Raw genomic sequence first — 19,382 nt, forward strand, 5'->3', positions numbered from 1 at the left:
TGATCGCACTCACCTTCCAGGATGAACTTGCGGGCATATCTCTTCAAGTTCTTCTTCTTGCTTGAGCAGAAGGAGGCCGGGAAGGATCCCTCCGCCAGCAGCCTGTAGATATCCTCCAGCTTGTTGGGACTGGACTCCACCACCTCCTCCGCCAGCTGCAGAGGCTCCATGCCTGGCACAAGCTACAGTGCAGTGACGGGGAGCAGGCACTGCATACTCCAGGTGTTTCCGGGGGGCCGCATTTACTGTGACACCAGCCGCGTCAGGGAGCGAGTCCAGTACACAGCCGCAGGATGAGGCGGAGGGACGTGTGTGACCGCAGTGTCGGGGCGCTAATACCGAGCGCCGTAAATACTGCCGGCTGCGCCTGTGTCCGCGGCGCCGCCGGCTCTGGCAGACGGGTTCTTCATGCAGTTACCTGTTGTGGCCGGAAGTGGGCGCACACAGAATGTAGCTCGTATCTTGTCCAGCTTCTGCGTCATGTCTGCCGGAGCCTCCTATTCCTGCGCCTGCTTCTACACCGAGAACATCTTCATAGCGGAGTATCAGCTGCACGCCAGCTTCACGGATGAGCAGCAGTTCACCAGGGACTATGAGCGGGTATAATAGGCTGCGGGTTGTGGTAGCAGTCTGTTACAGGATAGGTTAAAGGGCAGATCCCTGCAGTATGGGAAGCCATGGGTGGGCTCACACCTGCACTCAGGGTTACGCGTTCCTGTGGTGTTCTGGGAGTAGGAAAGGGGAAACCCTATGGCGGAACTACTCCGTCTTGGGGTGAACCAAACAACCCCGCTGACTATAATGGGGTCCGTTCTGTTTCCATTGAGTTGCCTGGCTTTTGGAAGGAAGGAAAAGCGCTGCGTGCCGCACTTTTTCTTCCATTATTCTGAGCCGGCTCTGCGGCGGAACCTCCGACCGCAGGTTCCAACACCGGTGTTAGGCCGGTGTCACATGGCCTCCTGCACACCGGCAGATATTTGCTGTGGAATCCGCAGTCAGTGTCCGCACCGCGAATCCGCAGCAATTACCGCCCGTTATTTCTTATGGAGATCCGCTGCTTCGTACACGAGCAAAATCATGTATTTTTTCCGCTTGCGGAGGAAAATTCGCAGCATGCTCCATTTTCATGCGGGCTCCGCACTGACGGCTTCCATTGAAGTCCCGTCCGCAGTTGACATTGTGGAAAGGTCGTGGATTCTGCGTCATCACTATGCAATGACATGGGGAAAGCAGGAGTTTAAAAAAGAAAAATTTATACTGCGTATGCCCGATGGCGAGCCGTGTAGACCATCCGCGGTGCAGAAGAGAAAACAAAATGCCAGGTACGCGCGGGCGCGTGCAGCCGGCCTTAGCTATGTTTCTGTTAGGGGACGTGACCGCGGCCGGGTGATGTATTTTTCATACTGAACTCCCTGGTTTCGGCGCTGTCATCTGGTGAAGATCGCGCAGTACTGGAAAACCATTTCAGAGTCTTATATGTCCTATAGACTCGTACAGGAGAGCGCGCACAGTGGACTCAGAAAGAACCCAGATTTTCCAGTACTGCAGGATCTTCACTGGATGACAGCGCCGGATTGTGGGAGCGGGTGAGTTAAAGAAGAATAAACAACGTGGTTTATGGTGCTATGGGGATGTTTCGGGTTCCTGCCGTTTACTGGTCAGACTCCACCGCTGTTAAATGTACTAATGCAAGGATTCCTAACGTTTGGGGGCCTCTTACTTAAAGGGGTTGTCCCGCGAAACAAAGTTGGGGTATACACTTCTGTATGGCCATATTAATGCACTTTGTAATATACATCGTGCATTAATTATGAGCCATACAGAAGTTATTCACTTACCTGCTCCGTTGCTAGAGTCCTCGTCTCCATGGTGCCGTCTAATTTTCAGCGTCTAATCGCCCGATTTAGACGCGCTTGCGCAGTCCGGTCTTCTCCGTTCTGAATGGGGCCACTCGTGCCAGAGAGCGGCTCCTCGTAGCTCCGCCCCGTCACGTGCCGATTCCAGCCAATCAGGAGGCTGGAATCGGCAATGGACCGCACAGAGTCCACGGTGCACCATGGGAGAAGACCCGCGGTGCATCGTGGGTGAAGATCCCGGCGGCCATCTTGGTAAGGTAAGTAAGAAGTCACCGGAGCGCGGGGATTCGGGTAAGTACTATCCGTTTTTGTTTTTTTTTTTAAACCCCTGCATCGGGTTTGTCTCGCGCCGAACGGGGGGGCTATTGAAAAAAAACCAAAACCCGTTTCGGCGCGGGACAACCCCTTTAAGAAATCTCTGACCTCTTCCTATTGACTGACCAGCTGATTCATGGCCAAAGGTGTGTTAGGTTCTGACTTTACAAGTACGGCCAATGTCCACGGGCGGATTTGAATTGCAAAATCCCTGACGGGCACCCGAACAGACTATCCGCAGTTCAAGCCGCCCATAGGGAAACATGGGTGTCCGCAGCTGAATTAAATCATGCGGATTTGCTTTGCGGACCGTTTGGTCCAGAAAACAAATCGCAGCATGCTCCGTTTCAGTGCACTTCCTAAGGGAAGGCGTCCAATCTGTCGCCGGGCTGCGTTTTTTTCTCTCAAAAGACTGGGGTTCGCAACGCACAAATCTCACGTGAGAATCTCTGCCATGTAAACCGGTCTAACTGATGCAAGCAAAAACTATTCTTTGTTTAACGGATCTGTTTGCTTCAATTAGACATCCGTTTGTTTTCTTCTTTTGAATAGTAAAAAAGACGGATCTGTAATCAACTGCTGAAAGAATACAGATGTAAATATACCTTTTAGAAGATTTAATTAGCATTTTTTTAATGTTTTAGGTACTCCAAAGTCGAGGATGCCGTAGTGCACAGAAGTTTGCCCGTGTCCTGGAAATGGTATGGATATAAGATGGGTATACACTAATTCACTGGGAATATTTTGCTTGTAAAAATTCTGCTTATTTTTAGGCCTCCCTCACACAGGCGTTTGCAGTAATGCAGCGTATTTCAGCGCTGCGTTTACTGCTGTTTCAGTCTGGTTTCAGCAGTGCTGGCATGTCTTATGGCTGTGTTTTCAGCACAGCAGAAAACGCAGCCAAGGATGCTGGAAAGAAAAACCCCAAAAACTCACCTAGCAGGTGTTGCCAGAGTTCTGGGCTAGGTGCTGGACACTTCTAAGCCAACAGAGGATCTTTTGCTAATGTCAGGGTTTGAAGACCCCGCCTCCAGCAAGAGATTGCTCTGATTGGCTGAGTGACAGCCGACTCAGCTAATCACAGCCATTTAATGAGTGACAGCCTGCTCAACCAGTCACAGCCAGCGCTGAATACACCAATCACATCCATTTAATAGCTGTGATTGGTGCATCGAGCACTGGCTTTGATTGGCTGAGCTGGCTGCCACTCAGCCAATCAGAGCAATTTCTTGCTGGGAGGCGGGATTCAAATACCTGTCACTAGCAATAGATGCTTTGCCGGCTTGACAAGTGCCCGGCAGCTGGCCCAGAACTACGGAGAACGGGGGGGGGGGGGAACTGCGGATGTGTTAAAATAGAAACAGCTTGTAGGGTGTGTTCATACGTAACTGATTTGCTGCGGAGTTGGGTGCAGATCTGCAAAAGATTTCACCGTTTCAATTGAAGACCCCCTATTAGTAGATTATTACCCGCCCATATCTTTGCTATTAGTTAATATCAAAATCAAGGCAAAGGTGCTGGCCACTAGGTTGTCTTGGGTAATCTCATCATTGATTAACCTGGATCAGAATAGGTTTAGACCATCTCTAGATCCATTGCAATTAGTATTCAGAGGCTCTATCGTAACTTACAACTGCCGGAGGATAACGTTGGGGAACGAGTACTATGCTCGCTGGATGCTGTCAAAGCGTTCAACAGTGTAGAATGTCCCTTCTTATGGGAGGTGATGCATAAAATAAGTTTCAGTCCAACTTTTATAGATTAGATAGTTAGTTTATGCAGATCCCAAAGCACATATACAGGTTAGTGGTGGCTTCACTCCTACATTCTCACTACAAAAGGGGTGCATCAAGGGTGCCTGCTCTAATTTGCATTATGCGATAGAGCCTCTAGTGAGTAAAACCCCATTAACACGCAAAGATGAGCACTCAAAATTCTTCAGAAACTGACAGTTTTGAGTCAGCCCAGTAGTAGCTAACTAGCTTCATGTGCATGTATTTAGAGAACAGCCAATGGTCTGTTCTCTAAGTACATCTGCTTTGTTCTGCCGTGAGCTGTTGGCTGCATACAATGCTATCAGCGCTGCCCATGGAGAACACAGTATGCGGTCCCACTTATCAAGAATGAAGGATTTTATGCTGACTTGAAGTTAGAGATAAACAAAGAGCGCATGGTAAGCTGGCTGGGCACAGGGACGGATTCTGCTGTGAGCGTTTAGATCCATAGGGAAGCATAGGCGTCTGCACTGTAATTAAGGCATGCAGATTTGTTTTGGAAAACAAATCGCCGCATGCTCCATTTAAGTGTGGATCCCACACGGACAGCTTCCGTTGAAGTCAAGGGAAGCTGTCCAATCCGTGGGCTGTCCGCAGCTGACACTGCTGACGGGCCGTGGATTCCGCGAGAAAACAAGAGATTTTTTTTTTTAAACTGTACTGTGCACGTCTGACGGCAAGCGGTAGGGACCATCCGCAGTAATGATATCCCGGCAGGAGAGAGATCCGAGCGGACGCCGCTGCCTGCCCGCACAGATATGTAGGGTCCTCGGCCATGAGCAGGGTGGGATTCTGCTGCGGGCTCCTGCATGCGGAATCCGATCCACCCGTGGACATGAGGCCTTACTGTTATATGGATACACTGTGTTAAGTCTATACGCTATAACTTTCTTTTTTTAATAAGCTGCCAAGTGTATGTACATGAGACATAGCAGTATTTGTAGCCATTATATGAGTTGTATATGGTATTTACCCACCGGATTTCTAAACCCCAGACTCCATCTTTAGTTCTCAGTCTTCCCTGAGCTGGTAGGTGTAAACAAGCTGCTTCTAGCTGCTCCCATACATTACATACTTAGGAGAGCAGTATATCTTTTTCTTTATCTCTCTATAGCACATCCTCCTAAATAGCAGCATAATGGAGGATATTACATAGCAGTACTGAGAAATGTAGATGTGATTGTAATATCTGTGGGTCGGGAGGGGTATCATCACTCCTTAAGGAGAGCACCTGGAAGGTGAGTCAGGACACTTAGGCCTCATGTCCACGGGCAAAAGAAGAATTAAAATCCGCAGCGGATTTTAACTCTTCTCCCGCCCGCGGATCCGCACCCCATAGGGATGCATTGACCACCCGTGGGTAGATAAATACCCGCGGATGGTCAATAAAAGGGAATTAAAAAAAAATGGAGCATGAAAAAATCCGAACATGCTCCATTTTCGTGCGGGTCTCCCGCAGGCTTCTATTGAAGCCTATGGAAGCCGTCCGGATCCGTGGGAGACCTAAAATAAGAATAACTTACCTGCAGCAGATCGGGCACGTCTTCTCTTCTTCACAGCCGGATCTTCTTGCTTCGGCCTGGCGGATGTGCCTGGCGCATGCGCGTGGCACGCCGCCGCCGCCGTGCCGAGTACATCCGCTGGACGAAGAAAGAAGATCCGGTGTGAAGAAGAGAAGACCTTCCTGGTCCGCTGCGGGTAAGTTAATTCTTATTCTTCTTTTCAGCACTCATGTACGCGGGGCAGGAGGGACCCGCTACGGGTTCTCCATGGAGAATCCGTAGCGGGCCTGATTTTCCCCGTGGACATGAGGCCTAAGACCATTCATGCTCCATCCCGACTCACATCACAGGCTTCTCACTAGTCAAGCCAGACTCCTACTGCACACTGATGAGGGGGAAAACACCCCGAAACACCTGTCTGTGTATGGATTCTGGCTTTGTTTTTAATTCCCAATCACTGTTGCATAGACCTGTATAAAGGGTCGGACATTGATTTGCAGGAATGCTGCCATCCAATAGGTGGCGCTGCAGAGGTATTGTTCCATCTTCCTTATTTGTATCTAATATCTGTGTGACAGTAAGCACTTAGTGTTAGACAGAGCAACATGTCATTGTGAGTCCCTCTTCCTCGACTCCTCATAGACCTCTATTAGTAGCATGGTATAGCAGTAAGGGCGCCTACCCACTGGCGATTTTTTTTTTCTTTGCGTTTTTTCTGAAGAGCAATTAGTATAGAATGTGTTCTTGTCCATTTGCGTTTTTTTTTCCGGTCCGTTGCAATTTTTCACATAGGAACTGTCAGTTGCATATGTGTCCTTATTTTTCTCTTAATGCACCCATGAATGTCAATGGAAATTAACGGAAAAGGCGCAAAAAACGCCGCGAAAAACGCGCCAAAAACGCTGCGTTTTTCACGCACGAAAATCGGCAACGCCAGTGGGTAGGCGCCCTTAGGCCGGCCTCACACGGGCGAGAAAATCTCGCACGACTATGAACCCCATTCTTTTGAATGGGGTCATGCACATGAACAATTTTGTTCCCGCATCGCATGATGAGCCTCACATCCTTGTGGAATTTTAAAGATTAGGTTAACCAGTTACTGCCCTTGGAAAAGGGAATCATGGCATGTCCTATCTCAGTGCGTGCTCTCGCATTGCATCTCCCATTCTTTTCAATGGGGCTGGCAGCAACATTGCACGACGTGCTAGGTGCATGCGATGGCGGTCTCCAAGACACCCACGGTGGAGGATCGCGACTTCCCTGAAGTGATGCAAGGTGGTTTTGAGAGAAAAATGCCTTGCATCCACAGAGAAAATGTATGTTGGCGAGTATAAAACCACACCCAGATATTGCTTTCGCCTGTGTGAAGTTAGCCTTAGGCTGTATCCGCACAGGCCGCAAAATCTTGCTACAAAACATTGCTCATGTGAAAGAACCCATTGGAAACCATGGGCTTCACATTATAGCAATTTGTAGCCCGTGCGAATGCAGCCTTAGGGCTTCTACCAACTAGCGTTTTTTTTTGTAACGCTGCGATATCGCTTCCTTTTTTTTTTTAAATGGGACTTTCTAACGTTAAAATCGCATCGCACAAAAATCACAAAAGCACAAACTTGCGATTTTTGTGCTATGCGATTTAAACATTAGAAAGTCCCATTGAAAAAAACGCAGCGATATCGCAGAGTTAAAAAAAACGCTAGTCGGTAGAAGCCCTTAGTGAAGGCTGACTTTACTTGACAGTAGTAGGTAGACAGAAAGTTAGATGAAAGAGAGACCCCTAGTGGCCAGCACTTTAGTGCAATTTTTCGGCACAAAAACATCATTTTAGGTAAATAAAGACTATTACATAAGTACAAGTTTGATGAAAAGCTAGTGACCATTTAAATATGTATTGATATTACCTGAATGTCTTCTGATGTCTGCTGTTTGGTGATTGAAAGATAGGGCATGCCTGGAAACGGCTTATCCCCTTCTTGCTATTAAAAGCAAAACCTATATGTGTAGGCGATCTGATGTTAAAGGGGTTCTGACACGAATAAGGTTTTAATGCTTTAGCAGCCATTGTTCCCTGGTCTGCCTAATGGACACAGGGAACCCACGATTTTTGGCTGCTAAAGCATAAAAACCTTATACTTAACTTTTCTTTTGTTGTTGTCTTCCGGGGGTCATCTCCCAGCAGGCTTTCAGCTTCCTGCGACGAGCCACCCTGCTTCGCGATTGCGCGCAGGCGCAGAAGACAGGTGCCCTCTGACAGGAGACAGGATGGGCCGCCTCTCCACTGCGCACGCGCAGAACAGGGAGTTCAGCCAGTACAGACGGGCCGCCCATAGCAAGCACTGCTTGTGACATGGCGCCCGTCTGTTCACCTCCAAAATGGCTGACGGATGGAGCAGAGCAGGAAGCGGTCATTTTGACTGCTCCAGCTCTGCTTCAAGAAGATACAGAGGAAGATTCCAGGAGGGGACATGCCTGATGATCGGTCCTGGCCAGGCACGGTAAGTACACTTATTTTTTTTTGTCATGTCAGAACCCCTTTAATACTTATACAGAATGTGGGAGGCATAGCTCTTGGTGTAATGCTCACAGCCCAAGCTTGGGGTAATGTTTAGCAGCCAGCGTGACAACCAACAGGTGAATGTACTGTAGGAATCCTCATAATTACTCCCGGGTACTGGGGAAGCATCGTGTTCACTACATATACCTCCTGCATGATGACAGCAAGTTTAGGGTCCCTACAGATATGTTGATAGATTGGATTGAACGTTTTGTAATGTATTTAATGACCATATCTTCATACTCCCAAGCCCAACTGCTTCTTACTTCTTCATCTGTACTTGCATACTTATTGCTGTTTTATATAAGCACGCGGTGTACGGCCTGCATCAGCTATGTGTACGGGAGAAGTGATGGTAACAGAAGGCACAGGTGCCAGACACAGACGGCTGAGGTGTGATCACAAAGCATCTGGCTCGGGAGTGTGGCACATTCCGCATGAGACTTCCCCTGTACACACAGCCAGTTTAATCTATACTCATCATACTTAACAGATCGTGTATAGATTTCTCATAGCAACAGCAATACATGTCAGAAGCAGGAAGAACCAGTTTAAATGGAAGTTCAGCCACAATTTTAGACATGAAGGAGGTAACATATGGTTAATAAATGCACTACAAACTTTCCTTATATCACATATCTTACTGAAATCCTAACCGAAAAAAATGAAAATTTAGTTACGCTTTAAAACTCCAACTCCAGTGTTTTTATATTCATTTGTATTGATCTTTGTTACAGGTTAAGAATGAGGTGCAAAGAAGAATGATTTTGGCAGAAGAATCAATGCGAAGAAAGGAAGAAATTTCACTTTATTATAAAACGTTGCACCCAGAAGTGTATGTTTTACAGGTAAGTCAGCAAGCATGCCTACACAATGGCACAATTTCTTTTCCAGGCTTGTGATTTAATGTGGACATGCATGTGCACACTGTTTATTTCAGTGTTCAGGCAACTTGACATTACAAATGGGTAAAAAGTATCTGCTGAAGACTTAAAGGGAACCTGTCATGTTCCCAAAGCACCATAAACTAACTTATGGTGCAGTTAGGTGAGGTGACGGGAGCAGTGTGATGCATTTTTCATGCGATCCAGCGGTGCCTTCCTCTGAAGTCAGTACATGGCACGAAAATCTGACTTTTAGGCCTCATGTCCATTGCTAAATTGTAATTTAAAATCCGCAGCGTTTTTCCCACAGTGTGATTCACGCCCCATAGGGATGCATTGGACACCCGCAGGTAGTTAAATACCTGCGGATTTCATTTTCCCCTGAGGCGCGGATTGCATGTGCGGGAAAACACCTGCGGCATGCTCCATTTTTTAAGTCGGGTCTTCCGCGGGGATGGCTCCCACAGGCTTCTATGGAAGCCGTCTGGATCCGTGGAACACCCGTACCTGAAATTCTGCTCTCCGGCGCGGTAGCGTGGGAGAGCAGGAGTTCAAAAAAAGATGGAGTGCCTGGCGCATGCGCGCGGCACGCTGCTGGCGTGCCGAGTACATTCGTCGGGCCGAAGAAAGGAGATCCGGCCGCGACAGAGGGAAGATCCGCAGCGTCTGGACAGGTAAGTTTAATCTTTTTAGCCTCATGTCTGCGGGAAAGGAGGGACCCGCTGCAGGATTCTGCATGAAGAATCCGCGGTGGGCCTGATTTTCCCTGTGGACATGAGGCCTTAAGGGCTCATGTCCACGGGGAAAATATGATTTAGGATCCGCAGCGGATCTCCCGCATGCGGATCCGCATCCCATAGGGATGCATTGACCACCCGCGGGTACATAAATACCCGCGGATCGTCAATAAAAGTGATTTTAAAAAAAATGGAGCATGAAAAAATCTGGACCATGCTCCATTTTCATGCGGGTCTCCCGCGGGGACGGCTCCCGCGGGCTTCTATTGAAGCCTATGGAAGCCGTCCGGATCCGCGGGAGACCTAAAATAGGAATTTAAAGCATTTACTCACCCGCAGCGGGCCGCGAAGCTCTGCTCTTCCTCACGGCCGCATCTCCCTTGCTTCGGCTCGGCGGATGTGCCCGGCGCATGCGCGCGGCACGTCGACAACGTGCCGGCGACGTGCCGCCGGCGTCAGGAATTCATCCGCCGGCCGAAAATGAAGATCCGGCCGTGAGGAACAGCTGACCTTCCCCGCCCGCGCCGGATAGGTAAATGCTTTTAAATTGCTATTTTCGGCGCTCATGTCCGCGGGGCAGGAGGGACCCGCTGCAGATTCTACATTGAGAATCTGCAGCGGATCTGATTTTCCCCGTGGACATGAGGCCTAAGAGCCCTGTGTGTGCTCTTCCATAGACTTGTATAGGAGAGCATTGGAAAAAAAAAAAAACAACCCCCCCCCCCCCCCCCCTCCCATACACACACACACTTCCCAGCCTTTTCCCCACCTCCCTAGTGGATTTTAACCTTCAAATCCACTAATGTATTTGCAGATGAACTGTGGATCATAAACTCCCATGAAGATGAATTGAGCACATCCCTGCATGATCTGCGGTAAATGGAGCATGCTGCGATGCAATTTATTATCCGTGTGTGGCATCCGCAAATCAAATAAAAACAAATCCGCAGGTATTAAATGAAGTGCGGAAGCCCAATGCTTCCCTATGGGCGACTTGATATGCAGATCTCACGCACGGATTCCGCAAATCAAATCCACCGGTGGACATTGGGCCTTAGGGCGCAAACTAAACCGCTGTGCTTCACAACCCTTTTAGCAGTCGCATGTATGTTTTAATAGGACTTTTATCTAATGGTTGCCATTTTATTATTATAAAGGAGTCTTTTTTAACTGAAGAATTTTTAGAAGTTGTTCGTTTTTGTGAGTCTCCTAATGCAAGTTTGGAAGGTCTCTTAGACTATGTGCGTTCAGTACCAGGTAATGTGATTTTTGATATTTATAATACCATATGTACAATGATATGTATAACTCAATATTAACGTGTATCTGCAATGAAAAATACAAGCTTTATAATGCTCTTATATGATCATGTCCAGTACCGCTTTATGAAGCCTTATGAAGACCCTTTCATTAGTAGTTTTTTTATTACTACATCACGATGCGTGTAGGGGTTATGTTAAGGGTTTGAGGAGGGTGAGGCAATTGAAGTACTACCGTATTACGTCTAGGTGATTGTGCGGGCACTAGTAATGTACCCACACAATCATCAGTAGAAGAGCAACTCTGAAACTCAGACATATTTCTGCTGCAGATACCAGGCTTTGAGAAAACTTGGATTCTCGCAGTTAATCCTCTTAGTGGCATGATCAAGTCTGATTGTGGCACTGTACATGAAAGGAACTTTTTGCCAGCCATGATCGCTGGGGCTGTAGCTGTTATGGAGACAGCTTGGGACCATATAAAGGTTCACAGGGCTGTCTCTTGTAAAATCCTGTGAGAGCATCCCAGTGGTATACCCATATTGTGCTTTAGCATATTTCTATACACAGCCACAATATACTATCATACAGAAATTTGCAAGTACATTGTAATAAATTGATGTTTAATGAAAGTTCTTCTATGAGTTTAAATAATGGGACAACCCCTTTAATTTTATTTTTAAACTTTTTTAACAATTCGGGTCCACCTCTGGGAGAATGGGGCCCCAAGTTTTCCTGTATGAATGGAGCATGCATGCTGCCACTCCATTCATCTCTATGAAACAGACTGAGAATTGGAAGCGCTGTACTTTGTTTCTCTTTGGCAGTACTAGATTGACACATGCTCTGCTTCCATGCCATTCATATGGGGGAATACGGGACCCTCTTTCTTGTGATCTGTGGGGGTTTCAGTAGTCAATCGCACTCTTCCTGAATTAATTTTAAAAAATGATACACAACTTTTTTTTTTAAGTAAATGCTTACTTTAGAAAATTCTGAAATTCAGAGTTGCGCGTGTATTGTCACACATACACAATGTAACGCGTATGGACTGTGTTGCATACGCTACCTATAGAAAAGAAGAGGGCCCACAGTGCGTGTTACGCGATGAAATACACCATGCTGCAATGTTTTTCATGCGCGTATCTACACGCAGTGTTTACATGCTAATGTGAACGGATCAATAAAAGTCCATGTACTTTCATTGACTCCACCGCATTTCACGCGGTCGTACATTGCGTGTGTAATACGCACCAAAATCACGGTTGTGTGAATGAGCCCTAACAGTTATGAGGTTGGCTAGATGTACCGTACATTGTTTTGGTTATTGCTTAGGAAGTACATAAATAACCACGAGGTCATATATCCTCTGTGGTTTTTTTTGTTTTTTTTAGGTAAAAGGATATATTGTTTCCCTGTATTTGTTCCTGAGTTTTGCAGAGACTTTTTGGAAGAACTTGAAAACTTTGAGAAATCACTCTTGGAAAAGGGACGACCAAACACAATGAATAACTATGGGGTATTTTTCTTTCACTGTCACATAATTATGTGTATTGTGTTTTTGTTTTGTTTTTTTATGTATGCAATTAAAAGAAAACTGGACTAAATGAAAAAATAGGGGCATAGTTAGGGTGCATTCACACTTCAGTTACGGCTGTGAGTTATGATTCCGTCTTTCTGTTTTATTTTTGGAGCAAAGAAACACAACTAAAACTTTAAAAAAAAATGTTTTAAACCCATTGAAATTAATGAGGAACGGATCTGTTTATTTCTGTTTTAATTCCATTCCTCTGCTCCAAAAATGGAACAGGGAGATGAAATTATAACTAACAGCCCTAACTGAAGCATGAATGCAGCCTTATTGTATTGCTTTTACTTGAGTTTGCCAATGCTGATTGCGTCCGGCACCAAGAATTGGCAATTCAAATAGCATGACAAATCCAGGTATCAGCCGCAATCAGCGTAGCTCCGCCTGTCTTTAGCTGCGGAGAAATGCTGTAGTGTAATAACAGCTTAGGCCGGCTTCACGCGGGTGTAAGCGTATTCGCACATGCATTTGCAAAGGATGTTGTGTTTTTCCTCGCTTGTGTGAGTATTTTACTGCTTTGCAAGCATGCTCCCATGGATTTGAATGGACAATTAAGTTTAATTCGTTTAATATGTGCTATTTTCATGCACAATACACATGAAAATAGAACATGCTGCATATTTTTGTTTTTTTTGCACAAATTACGCTTATGTGCCTATTCACTGTTTTTGCGCGCACAACTTTTGCACATATATTACGCAGCACAAATGCATTTGTGTGAATAACATCTTAGGCTACTAATATACTTGCACTAATGCTCACAAAATCCCAATAATTGCCATACTGAAACTGCAAATACAGCCTGACAATTAGCGCTCTTATACAAGCATTAACCGCGCTCATGTAATAACTCCTTTATTAGAAGCATCATGAAAATAATCTGCCATTAAGTGTGTAACACATTTCACCTGTTTTACTTTTGTGCCTAGGTTCTTCTGAATGAACTTGGATTAGATGAGTCTTTCATTACTCCTCTTCGTGAGAAGTATCTGCATCCCCTTGCTTCTATTTTATATCCAGATTGGGGAGGGGGCTGCTTGGATAGTCACAAAGCCTTTGTTGTACAGTATTCTGTGGATAAAGACTTAGATTTAAGCAGCCACTATGACAACTCTGAGGTCACTCTGAACGTTTCACTAGGAAAAGAGTTTACTGATGGAAATCTGTATTTCTCTGACATGAGAGAGGTGATTATAGGACACTTTTTTAAAATGTATATTTAAATAACACAGTATTTATAGAAAATACAATTTAAGGGCGGCTTCAGATGACAGTAGATTGGCCGGGTTTTCACGCCCAGCCGATATACGGTGTTCTTCTCTGCAGGGGAAGGAGGCTGGAAAAGCCGGGAGCAGTGCTCTGAGCTCCCGCCACTCTCCACCCCTCGCCACTATTTGTAATGGAAGGGGGCAGGATGGGCAGAGCTAAGTTCCGAGCCTTAGCTCTGCCCACGTCTTGCCCCCTCCCATTGCAAATAGTGGCGAGGGGCGGGAGCTCAGTGCACTGCTCCCAGCTCTTCCAGCCTCCTCCTGCAAAGGGGCATCGTATGTCGGCCGGGCGTGAAAACCCGGCTGATATATGGTCGTCTGAATAAGCCCTAAATTATAGGTGCGTTGGCCACCTTTACTGTCCTAGATCACCACAAGTAAAACCATTAACCCCTTCACCCTTTTACATTATGTTCTGCATACATACGTTATTTATAACTTTTTGATACACAATATTTTGACACTTTCAGATATTTTAGAAAATCGAGGCACAGGTTTTTTCGAATTGTACTCCCTGCAGTCAAATCCGGAAAGTTATCTCCCAGTTTTCTGTTCAGTCTCACTGTATTTGCCATATTCGTCAACGAGATGTGTTCCATGGAAAGTAATATGACACACACTACACTAGTTTAGAAAACTGTTTTTTTAATCCAGATAACCACTTTAAAGTCTCTCTACTGTACTACTCAGGTCCCATCCGGTGAGAGAAGGTATGCAGAGGTTGAACATACTATTGGCCATGGAATACTTCACAGAGGTCAGCAGGTTCATGGAGCTCTTCCAGTAACTTCTGGTGAAAGATGGAATCTTATAATATGGATGAGAGCATCATCTATACGAAATAAACAGTGTCCCATGTGTAACAAGGTACCCCAGCTAGTAGAGACGATGGGAGAAGGAGATGGATTTACAATGACAAAAAAGGAAGACAGAGGAGAAACTGTGGATGTCTGCACTTTAATCTAGTCTCATTTAAGTATTACAGTTAAAATAAAAATTTAATATGCAAATACCGCTGTCCAAATGGATAATTAATGTTGATCTTCTCTAACAAAACTCTAAATTCACTGTTTTTAAATAAATGAATAAGGGAAGGGCCAACTGTTTTTATTATTTCAGTGTGTCTATAATAAAAGATGGATGTACTTTACACATAGTCGTAAATAATAATCTCCTATGGAGACCCCCATGTCTATAAGGTAACAGATTACAAACAAACCCTGTGTAGCTTGATCTTGCAGTCGTATTTCCATCAACCTGTCCTCTTGCTAAGCTATTAGAGGATGATTACAGGATCAGACTATGCAGGGTCCCTTTGTAGTCTGTTACCTTAAGCTCTGCAAGCTGCTGCTTTGCAAGCAGTCTACTAGAGTGATTTATGTGCCCTCCCATTTGCTGTCAAACTGGCGAATGGTGAGTGGCTACTGGTACAGAGAACCAAAATGACTGAACATCACTGATTGGCTACATTCACATGGGTGAGCACGATATCAGGCCTAGAAACCCCACTCAATATCATGCTTGTCAACGTGTGTCTTGCCCGCAGATGTGCTGCACGTACGCGTGATACGTGGTGAATTGAGTCAGTGGACTTTCATTGATCCATGCACACCGGCGTGTGGATACTGCGTATCGATACACAAGAGAAACAAATCGCATCTTCCTCTATTTCTCTGCGTGCGTATGAAGCGTGAGCCCTATACATTTGCATGGGCTGTGTATGATACTCTGTCCATACGCAATACATTGCATGTGGGCAGCAGTTTCCTACGCATCCCCACTCTGTTTAAAAAAAGTCACACTGCACATGTCTGTGTGCGTGTGATATCCTGGCATGCACTGTGCCATACGCAGCAATACACTGTCTTTGCCAGCTCTCTACCGGAGAGCCTTTGGTTGCAAAATATGTAAAACGTTGCGGGGAGATGGGTAGCATTTTTTACATCTACGCCCGTGGGCATGAGCCTTTATTGTTTTGCTTATGTACTTTTATACTTATATTTGTTTACTTACTACAGCATATGTGTTTCATTTTTCTCGTGTGTAATACATTATCTTTACATTTGATTGATCCTGCTTTATCTTGTCACATTTCTAGTGTGTGTAGCAGTGGAACCCTTTGCATAATAGGTTGTTGGATTTCATGCACAGATTTTGTTTTTAACTTATGCCCATGCATTTGTCAATAAAGTTACATTGTAATTTTATTTGTGTGTTCACACTTTCTCAAATGTGTGTTTTCAAGGAGATTTTCTGAGAACCCCAAGCATTGGTGCTAGTGGGGAGGGGACACATAAATTACTTTAAAAAAAATTCTTCTATGTTCACTACTGTTTGCCGCACTGATCCCCGCCACTGTTGTCATCCTCTGGTCTCTGTCATCCTCCACGTGGGCTATTTACCCACATGGCCACTGCAGCCAATGGGAGGCCGGCAGGGATGTCCTGTGAATCTGCCTCAGGGTGTAGAAGCTCATGTGACACATATCAGATGCTGCAGCGCCGGACTGCCAAAATAGCAGCCCGGGGCTGCGGTGAGTGTATTTCTTTTATATTGTTTTGGACAGGGGGAACTCAAAACTATATAAAAGAAATAACTTGGAAACCCTCTTTAAGTAATGGATATGTTCTACATTGGTGACACTATAAGGGGTGCCAACACTATAAACTGACTATCAGGACCCATCAGGAGTTTTGTAAGGGACATAGGATGGTTAGTTCAGTGTAAGGCACTAGTGGATGTGATGATTTTTCAGGGATGGTGATAACATTATAAAATATTTTGACTTGTCTCCAGTATAGGTGCTAACATCACAGGTGATGAACCTATAAATTGATACACTATTGTCAGGCATTACAACTTTGAATGAGAGCGGCCCATATCAAAGGCATGTTGCATACTCTTGAAGGCTCCATACTGTGTGACAGCACGCATAACCTCTAAACTTTCTCTGTGATTGTAACTTTGCTATAAGTGTTTACAATATCAGAGCAAACGGATAATTTATCGTGGAAAACGGAACACTTGAAGGGAGACTCTAGCATCCTGTTGGTCCGCCTCTAACTTGGATACAAGATATGATACAGGCGAGCATGGAGGCATTCAGGTTCCGTATGGTATCCTGTGGCATATCAGTCCCGACTTGCTGTAATTAAGATCCTAGATCGTGCAAAGTTGTAGGCTGTTGAAGTTGGGGTCCCAAATGGTCCCATACATGTTCTATTGGCAATAAATCTGGGATCGGGCAGCCACAGAAGTGTGACAATGTTGTGGAAGCATTCCTCTGACACCCTTGCTGTGTGCATCCGAGCATTTATCCTGCTGAAAAAATGCCTCTTGGAAGCCGCCATGAGAGGAACACATGTAGCTGCAGGATGTCCTGAACATATCACTGAGCTATCATTGTCCCTCATACCACTATTAGGGCTGACCGACTCTTGTATGCGATGGCCCCTCAAACCATCACACCAGCAGTGGGGGCAGTGTGCCGCTCCACAGCAAAGGCAGGATTGAGGCACACTCACCCCTAGGTTTTCAGACACGAACACAGCCATCATCTGTGCCCAAACAAAACCTGGATTCGTCGCTTAGGACAAACCAGTTTCGCTGTGTAAGGCCTCCTTCCCACGGACGGATTTCCGCCGTGTAATTCGCGTTGGAAATCCGCTGCATTGCCCGCAGCTATTAGGTTCTATTGAACCTAATAGCTCAGGGCTCACGGTGCGGAATTCCGCACCGGGAAATCTCCCGTTCTCACCCGCGGCATGCTCTATTTGCCACAGGTGTACGCGCGGACGGCTTCCATTGCAGTTAATGGAAGCCGTCCGTTCACGCTATCTTCCGCTGTAGCACAGCGGAAGATAGTGTGAAATCCCCTACCGCCGCCGCGTCATATGACACGGCCGGCTGCGTCATGTGACGCGGTGGGCGTGTCATGTGATGTGGCCGGCGTGTCATGCCGAAGCGTCATGCGGGAGCGAGGAGGCCGGATCCGCAGGTAAGTTTGGGGGGCGCTGTGACGGGCTCTGCCGTGGAATTCCGCGGCGGAGCCCATCACGGCCGTGTGCAGCTGGCCTAATAGTTCAGTTTTGTTGCTCAAGACAGCACTGCAAACAGAGGTGACTGTTAGTGTCAAAGACAGTACACGCAATGGCTGCCATAAGACTAAATGTACTTTAGCCAAGTACCTGAAAATGGTTCTGACAGACACAGCCTGTAACGATGGTGCCACCTGTCTCTGGATGGCGGATAACAGAACAGTTAGGCTGGGGTCACACAGGGCGGATTTGCCGCGGTTTTGCCGCAGCAGATCCGCCCGCGGCCGCTAAGCCCGGGATTAGCCAGCCATGTGGACGAGGTTTCTCAGAAATCTCGTCCACACGGGACGGCTAATCCGCTGCGGTAAATCCGGTTGAAACCGCGGCTGCGGCCGCCGCGGTTTCAAAAGAAGCAGCATGCTCATTCTTTTTTTCATTCCGCTGCGGCCGCGCTCTCCTCTATGGGAGCGCCGGCCGCAACGGAAGAGCAAGCGGCCGGACCGCTTCAAAGCCGCCGCGGCTTAAACCGCGGCGGCTCTGCCGGCGGAGATCTCGCGGTTTTTGCTGCGGCCAAACCGCGAGATTTCCGACGGCAATCCGCCCCGTGTGACCCTAGGCTTAGAACGCCTCATGCTTGTTGAACGATCAGATGATCCTCTCTACTCATGGTCCGTCGCTGGCCTCCTGAGCCTGGTCGCCTTGTGTGCGTGCCCGCGCGCATTCACTGGTCCCAACAGTGCTCAGAACGGCTCAGGTGGTGGCCAATTCAGTGATACGACCATCCAGCTTCTCACATTCCAGTAATGCGCCCCCTCTCAAACTCTTAACAGGGAGAAATCTCTGTGATTGCATCATAGAGGCGTCTGGTGTTCAACAAGCTCCACACAAGAGGTAAAAGAGGTCACTACATATAAGGAGCCTCTGAGAGCCTTTTTGTAGGCAAAAAGTGGAACCACTTTAAGGCCCACCACATGGGTAAAATCCCTCAAAAGTGTCTGGTCCTTAAGGGGTTTAAGATTATTATTATTTTTTTAGCAAAAAAATTGTGCAACCAAATTGTACACATACATTTGGTATATAACTTTGGTGCAAGTGGGATTCGCACAGTGTAGGTACTGGCCATAACCTAAGGCTACCTACACATGGGCAACTGCGATACTGAGAAACTCAGCTCAATATCATGTTTGCCAATGTGTGTTTTCACACCGATGCAAGGTCGTTTTTTTGGCAAAAACGCCATCCATCACTTCTGTGAAGTAGCGATCCTCCGGCACAGCTTTCAGCTGCGTTAGAGGATCGGCAAATGTTTTCCATTGTTTTCAATAGAAAGCCTTGCATCGCACACTGTGCAATGTGTTTAACAGTCCCATTGAAAACAATGAGTGATGTGTTCTGAAGAAAGTGAAAAGATAGGACATGCAGGTCGTGTATATCAGTGTTCCCCAACTCCAGTCCTCAGGGACCGCCAACAGGTCATGTTTTCAGGATTTCCTCAGTGTTGCACAGGTGATGTAATTATTGTCGGTGCCTCAGACATTGCCACAGGTGTTCTTACCATAGGATATCCTGAAAACATGACCTGTTGGTGGTCCCTGAGGACTGGAGTT

At 46.5% G+C, this 19,382-nt stretch overlaps 1 protein-coding gene across 1 annotated transcript; it reads left to right on the top strand.

Moving 5' to 3' along the window:
* The first annotated feature begins 269 nt into the window (after nt 1–269).
* OGFOD2 (2-oxoglutarate and iron dependent oxygenase domain containing 2) lies at nt 270–15,945 on the top strand. Its single transcript, XM_066603327.1, has 7 exons — nt 270–600; nt 2,816–2,872; nt 8,740–8,850; nt 10,781–10,880; nt 12,277–12,401; nt 13,400–13,657; nt 14,429–15,945. The coding sequence occupies exons 1-7, from the start codon at nt 409–411 to the stop codon at nt 14,702–14,704; spliced, it is 1,119 nt and encodes a 372-aa protein (XP_066459424.1). The 5' UTR covers nt 270–408; the 3' UTR covers nt 14,705–15,945.
* Nucleotides 15,946–19,382: the final 3,437 nt, after the last annotated feature.

Source organism: Eleutherodactylus coqui, chromosome 5 (assembly GCF_035609145.1).
Source record: "Eleutherodactylus coqui strain aEleCoq1 chromosome 5, aEleCoq1.hap1, whole genome shotgun sequence".
NCBI classification, from domain to species: domain Eukaryota; kingdom Metazoa; phylum Chordata; class Amphibia; order Anura; family Eleutherodactylidae; genus Eleutherodactylus; species Eleutherodactylus coqui.